This window comes from Bos grunniens, chromosome 6, assembly GCF_055505025.1.
Source record: "Bos grunniens cultivar Pamir isolate PY7600 chromosome 6, Bosgru_T2T1.0, whole genome shotgun sequence".
In the NCBI taxonomy this organism is placed as follows: Eukaryota; Metazoa; Chordata; class Mammalia; order Artiodactyla; family Bovidae; genus Bos; species Bos grunniens.
In genome coordinates, this window is record NC_141170.1 from 91,353,494 (window position 1) to 91,360,226 (window position 6,733).

At 42.0% G+C, this 6,733-nt stretch overlaps 1 protein-coding gene across 1 annotated transcript; it reads left to right on the forward strand.

The window, feature by feature from the left end:
* The first annotated feature begins 2,664 nt into the window (after nucleotides 1–2,664).
* Nucleotides 2,665–6,733, forward strand: LOC147370990 (endogenous retrovirus group K member 7 Gag polyprotein-like). The gene has a single exon (XM_086406651.1). The coding sequence runs from the start codon at nucleotides 3,234–3,236 to the stop codon at nucleotides 4,629–4,631; it is 1,398 nt and encodes a 465-aa protein (XP_086262777.1). The 5' UTR covers nucleotides 2,665–3,233; the 3' UTR covers nucleotides 4,632–6,733.

Sequence of the window (6,733 nt, forward strand, 5' to 3'; positions counted from 1 at the left end):
TACTCATTTGATCAATGTATAGTGAACACATTCTGTATATGAGACAGGATGTTAGATGTTTGGGACACAAAGTGCCAGAATTTGAATTATGAATCTCTCCTATGTTATTTTTTGAAATAATGAAAAATATTATTACCAAGATAATCACACGTATTATGGAAATTTTTACTATTAGAATTATTAAAATGTACTATTTTTCTCTATATGCTGGGTATTAAAAATACATACAAAATTCACAGTAAAATATCACTAAAATGTATTAGCTACAATTAAGTCCCAAATGATATTTTAGAAGTAAGCCAGCCTAAAAGTTAGTAATAAAAAGCATGCTTATACTACCTCTTCCCCCCATAAAAAGAACCAAACTAGAAGATAGAAAGAATTTAAGAAACAGAAGGATAACAGACTAAAATCAACCTTGGAGTTTAGGCCATCAGTGAACTTCTATTACCATCTATACTCACTCATAAGGTGATTTTGTCCAGTTCAGAGGATTAAATACCATCTTTAGGCTTGTGTCTCTAAATCTTATATATCTGGTCTAGATTACTCCCTTGAATTTCAGCCTTCTATCCAACTAGCTCTTCACTTTCTTCACGTGGATATCCAGTCAACACCACAGACCTAACATATTTAAAACTCTATTCCTAAGAGTTTCCACTGTTCCTCTTACAGCCTTTAGTGTTTTTTTTTTCTCAGAGCTTAGGCCCAAATCTTGATGGTCTCTCTTATCTTTTATTTTATTTTATTTTTTTCCTTTCACACTCATGTGTGATCTTTGAGCAAATCCTGTTGGCTCTGCTTTAAGAATATGGCCAATTCTCTCTGCCTCCACTGCCACCACCCATGTCTCACCTGAATCATGATCTCCCCATTTCTGTCCTTAGTTTCTCCTCCTCCTGTTCTCAGAACAAGAGAAGAGACTGTTATTCTGCTGTACCTGGGTTCTTTTCCTTAATAGCCACAAGGCTTATCCCAACTCTTCCTTTTGATCTCCCTTCAAATGCCCCCTTTCTCAATGAGTCCTCCTCTGGCCACCCTAGCCAAAATTGCAACCCCCACGCCCCACAATGAAATTCCCTAATCCCCCTCCCTGCTTTGTTTTTCTAACCAGCACTTTAATTATTTTAATATCTTACACCCTCCTCTCCCAATATAAGCTTCATGAGGGCAGATATATTTGTCTGTTTTGTCATTGCCACATCTTCAGTGCCAAGGAGAGATGCTTGGCACATAGCTGATACACAGCAAATATTTCTTAAATTGATAAATGAATGCCCCATGGAATGATGGTTGTAACTTGGGTAGAAATCTGAGTAGAGGCAAAAGAGGGACTAAAGATAAAATCTTGCTTGTTTAAGAGCTGGGAAATGTAGCTGAGTTATTTCTCCCATCAAGTGAATTAATAGATAGTGAAAATAAGTTAAAATTGGCCAATTTGCGTTGTTTCACATTCTCAGCCAACCAGCCTCATTATAAACCCTGACTGAAGGGCAGAGTACATCATGAGAAATGCTGGGCTGGATGAAGCACAAGCTGGAATCAAGATTGCTGGGAGAAATACCAATAAACTCAGATATGCAGATGACACCACCCTTATGGCAGAAAGCAAAGAACTAAGGAGCCTCTTGATGAAAGTGAAAGAGGAGAGTGAAAAAGTTGGCTTAAAGCTCAACATTCAGAAAACTAAGATCATGGCATCTGGTCCCATCACTTCATGGCAAATAGATGGGGAAATAGTGGAAACAGTGAGAGACTTTGTTATTTTGGGCTCCAAAATCACTGCAGATGGTGACTGCAGCCATGAAATTAAAAGACACTTGCTTCTTGGAAGAAAAGTTATGACCAACCTATACAGCATATTTGGAGAAGGCAATGGCAACCCATTCCAGTACTCTTGCCTGGAAAATCCCATGGGCAGAGGAGCCTGGTAGGGTGCAGTCCATGGGGTCATGAAGAGTCAGACATGACTGAGCGACTTCACTTTCACTTTTCATTTTCATGCATTGGAGAAGGAAATGGCAACCCACTCCAGTGTTCTTACCTGGAGAATCCCAGGGATGGGGGAGCCTGGTGGCTGCCGTCTATGGGGTCGCACAGAGTAGGACATGACTGAAGCGACTTAGCAGCAGCAGCAGCATCAGGCAGCATATTAAAAGGCAGAGACATTACTTTGCCAACAAAGGTCCATCTAGTCAAAGCTATGGTTTTTCCAGTAGTCATGTATGGATGTGAGAGTTGGACTATAAAGAAAGCTGAGTGCTGAAGAATTGATGCTTTTGAACTGTGGTGTTGGAGAAGACTCTTGAGAGTCCCTTGGACTGCAAGGAGATCCAACCAGTCTATCCTAAAGGAAATTAGTCCTGAATATTCATTGGAAGGACTGATACTGAAGCTGAAACTCCAATACTTTGGCCACTTGATGTGAAGAGCTGTTTTTTTGGAAAAGACCCTGATGCTGGGAAAGATTGAAGGCAGGAAGAGAAGGGGACAGCAGAGAATAAGATGGTTGGATGGCATCATCGACTCAACAGACATGAGTTTGAGCAAGGTCCAGGAGTTGGTGATGGACAGGGAGGCCTGGCGTGCTGCAGTCCATGGGGTGGCAAAGAGTCAGACACTGCAGGGAGCTGCCCGTGAGAACGGGGTCCTTTGTCCAAAGGACACAGCTCTGGGAGCTGCCTCAGTCCTTGAGGGTTTGCTTGCAAACATAGCTCTCTGTCCCGCCACCCCAGAGATTAGGCGCTTATTTACTGCAGGCACCTGGAGTTCTGTGCAAACTTCTCACGCACAGAGAAATGTTATCTGGTGTAAGAAATAATAACAGGGTGCCATTCCCATGCTCTCAAGTTTTCTTGTGACTGTTTGTAAGATGTATAGGTCAACCAAGAAAAAATGTCAACTGTCTTGTCTTTCTCACGCTCTTCTGTATAAATATAAGATGCTGAATAAAGTTGGTGTCAGACTGCATCCCTTCGTGGAGACATGTCTGAACCTCCTGACCCCATCTTTGTTGTAGTCTCTTGCTTTAGTTTCCTTTCTTAGCCCCGCCGTGCATATTCTCGGGACCTGATCGACTTTGCCAGCTGGCACTGGCAGGTGGCGCCCGAACAGGAACTCGGGAATCGGAGCACCACGACGGCCGCTGCCCGCCAAGATTGAGGTAAGTAACAAGGAATTCCTAATTAATTAAAGTAAAGGGCAGGGAGTGTTACTGTCGAGAGTAATAAATCATGGGACAAGGCAATAGCCGCCAGTTATTTGTACATATGTTGAAAACTATGTTAAAACGTAGGGGAATTCATGTAAATAAGTTACAGCTAGAGAAGTTTTTACTTTTTATAGAAGAGGTTTGTCCCTGGTTTCCAGAGGAAGGAACAGTTAGTCTGGAAACTTGGGAAAAAGTAGGAAAACAATTGCAGACATATTATTGCTTACATGGTCCCAATCGTGTCCCTGTGGATGCTTTTTCTTTGTGGACTCTCATAAGAGACTGTCTGGATCCTGAACATGAGGGACATAAAATTCAAACGGCTCTCAGGGATTCCACAGAACCCGAAGTTACAGAGCCTTCCGCCCCTTCGCCTGAGCCGCTTTATACTGTGCCTGAGGGAACAGCTTGTAAGGCTGGAGGGAGAGATGATGTGTTAAGCTCTGATGAACAGGAAGAGTTAAATGAACAAGCGGCTCAGTACCATAGAGAGGATATGCCTTGGGAGATGATGGTTAACATGCAATCCCCCTCGGGAAAAGGGGAATTAAAGCATTCAGGGCTTTCTGAAGAACAGCTGGAGAATTTAATTCAGAAGATTGTTATAGCAGTAAAGAAGGATGCACAGGGAGACTCCCACTCCAGCCAGCCTGTGCCTACAGCATATCCTCCCTCGGTTCTTGCTGGACTCGATCCACCTCCGCCTTTCGTAGAACCGCGAGAGCTTATATCTATCCCTGCTTCTTTGCCTGGTGAAAACATAAAAATTAGAAGTGAGATATTATTATCTCCTCTTCAACAAGCAATTAAGCGAGCCAATGAAGAAGGAGAACATATTCCCGGGTTTTCAGGAATCTATCCAGTATTTGAAAATGCTCAACAGCAGAGGTATTATGAACCGCTACCCTTTAAGCAACTGAAAGAGTTAAAAGTGGCTTATGCACAATATGGCCCGACTGCGCCGTTTACTCAGGCTATTATAGAGGCTTTAGGAAATCAAAATCTGCCACCTAATGATTGGAAACAGGTTGCTCGGGCTTGTTTATCTGGAGGAGATTATTTGCTATGGAAATCTGAGTTTGCTGAGCAGTGTGGGATCACAGCCGATATCAATCGGCGACAGAGACTGAACACCACTTATGAAATGATGGTGGGAGAGGGAGATTATCGAGACACTAATAGTCAACTTAATTATTTGCCTGGAGCCTACCCTCAGATTAGTGCTACGGCTCTACAAGCATGGAAAAAGCTTCCAAATTCTGATAAAAAGACCGAAGATTTATCTAAAATTCGCCAGGGGCCAGATGAACCATATCAAGATTTTGTTGCCCGCCTGCTTGAGGCAATTGATAAAACGATAGGGGATGAGCAGGCAGGGATGGTGTTGGCTAAATTGGGTTATTGCCTTAGCTGGTTTTAGTGGACGGCTTGATAATCATTATCCCTCAGATAAAATTTTGCAATTTGCTCACTATCACCAATTTCTGTTCCCCAAAATCGTTGTTTCTCAGCCCCTTGTTGATGCCCTAACTGTATTTACTGATGGCTCTTCTAATGGAATAGCTAGTTTGATTATACAGGACAATACTGCCGCCTGGCGTGCTAATTATAAGTCTGCTCAAGAAGTAGAACTATTGGCGGTTTTTCAGGCTCTATTACAAATTTCTGCTCCATTTAATTTATATTCTGACAGTCAATATATCATAAGAGACTTAAACACTATTGAGACTGTTCCATTTATTGGTACCCTGAATTCTACTATCCAAACTCTTTTTTGTGATATACAACATTTAATTTGCTCCAGAGTTAATAAATGCTATTTCGGTCATATTCGTGCTCACTCTGGGCTTCCTGGACCTTTAGCACGAGGCAATGCTTTGGCTGATGAAGCTACACGTATGATATTTCCTTTATTGGAACAAATGGCAAAAACTTCTCACAGCTTACACCATCAAAACAGCAATAGCTTAAGACTTCAATTTGGCATTACTCGAGAAGCTGCCAGACAGATTGTTAAGCAATGTCAAACATGTCCTCAATTTTTTAGCATCCCCCATTATGGAGTTAATCCCCGAGGATTGTTGCCAAACGATATATGACAGATAGATGTTACCCATATTCCTAAATTTGGTAAACAAAAATTTGTTCATGTTACTATTGACACCTTCTCTGGCTTTTTACATGCCTCTCTACAATCCGGAGAAGCTAGCAAACATTGTATAGCTCATTGCATTAAATGTTTTGCTGTTATGAGAACCCCTAAGACCATAAAAACAGACAATGGTCCAGGATACACTGGAAAAAATTTTCAACTATTTTGTACACAATTGTCTATCTCACATAAAACGGGTATCCCTTATAATCCTCAAGGTCAAGGAATTATTGAACAGGCACATCAAACTCTCAAACATCAATTGCAAAAACTAAAGAAGGGGGAATTGTATCTCAATACCCCCTCCAACTCTCTAAACCATGCTTTATTTGTTCTAAATTTTTTACAATTGGATATAAGTGGCCGTTCAGCAGCACAGCGATTTTGGAACGTTGATGCGCAAACAATAAGACCTAAAGTCTTTTGGAAAGACCCACTTGTGAGAAAATGGTATGGACCAGATCCTGTAATAATTTGGGGACGAGGGCATGTTTGTGTTTTCCCACAAGATGCCGAAGCGCCGCGCTGGCTGCCAGAAAGATTGGTACGCACGGCGGAGATGATCTCTAGCAAACCAGATGAGGAGATTGAGGATTCAAGAACATGATGAATTACCATCTCGGCAACAACTTCAGACATTGATGCGAGAGGCACAGAATTGTGTTGCTGTGCAGGGCGATCCGATATCACCTTTAAGCTTCCTAATAACCTTATTAATTATCTTAAATCAGATTAACACTGCACACTCTGAAGAATATTCAAGTGCTTACTGGGCTTATTTTCCCGACCCTCCCCTTCTCCAACCAGTGGGCTGGGAGGGTCAGTCCATTCCCATATACACTAATGAAACTGTTTTATTTCTTGCACCTTGTTTAATTACAAAACTGATTGATGATCTATGGATGATAAAGGCTTCCATCTATGGAAATGGTCTGCGGTTAAAGGAACATAAGTGTGCGCCTATATAAAAAAAAAGGGGGGAGATGCAGGGAGCTGCCCATGAGAACAGGGTCCTTTGTCCGAAGGACACAGCTCTGGGAGCTGCCTCAGTCCTTGAGGGTTTGCTTGCAAACATAGGTCTCTGTCCCGCCACCCCAGAGATTAGGCGCTTATTTACTGCAGGCACCTGGAGTTCTGTGCAAACTTCTCACGCACAGAGAAATGTTATCTGGTGTAAGAAATAATAACAGGGTGCCATTCCCATGCCCTCAAGATTTCTTGTGACTGTTTGTAAGATGTATAGGTCAACCAAGAAAAAATGTCAACTGTCTTGTCTTTCTCACGTTCTTCTGTATAAATATAAGATGCTGAATAAAGTTGGTGTCAGACTGCGTCCCTTCGTGGAGACGTGTCTGAACCTCTCGACCCCA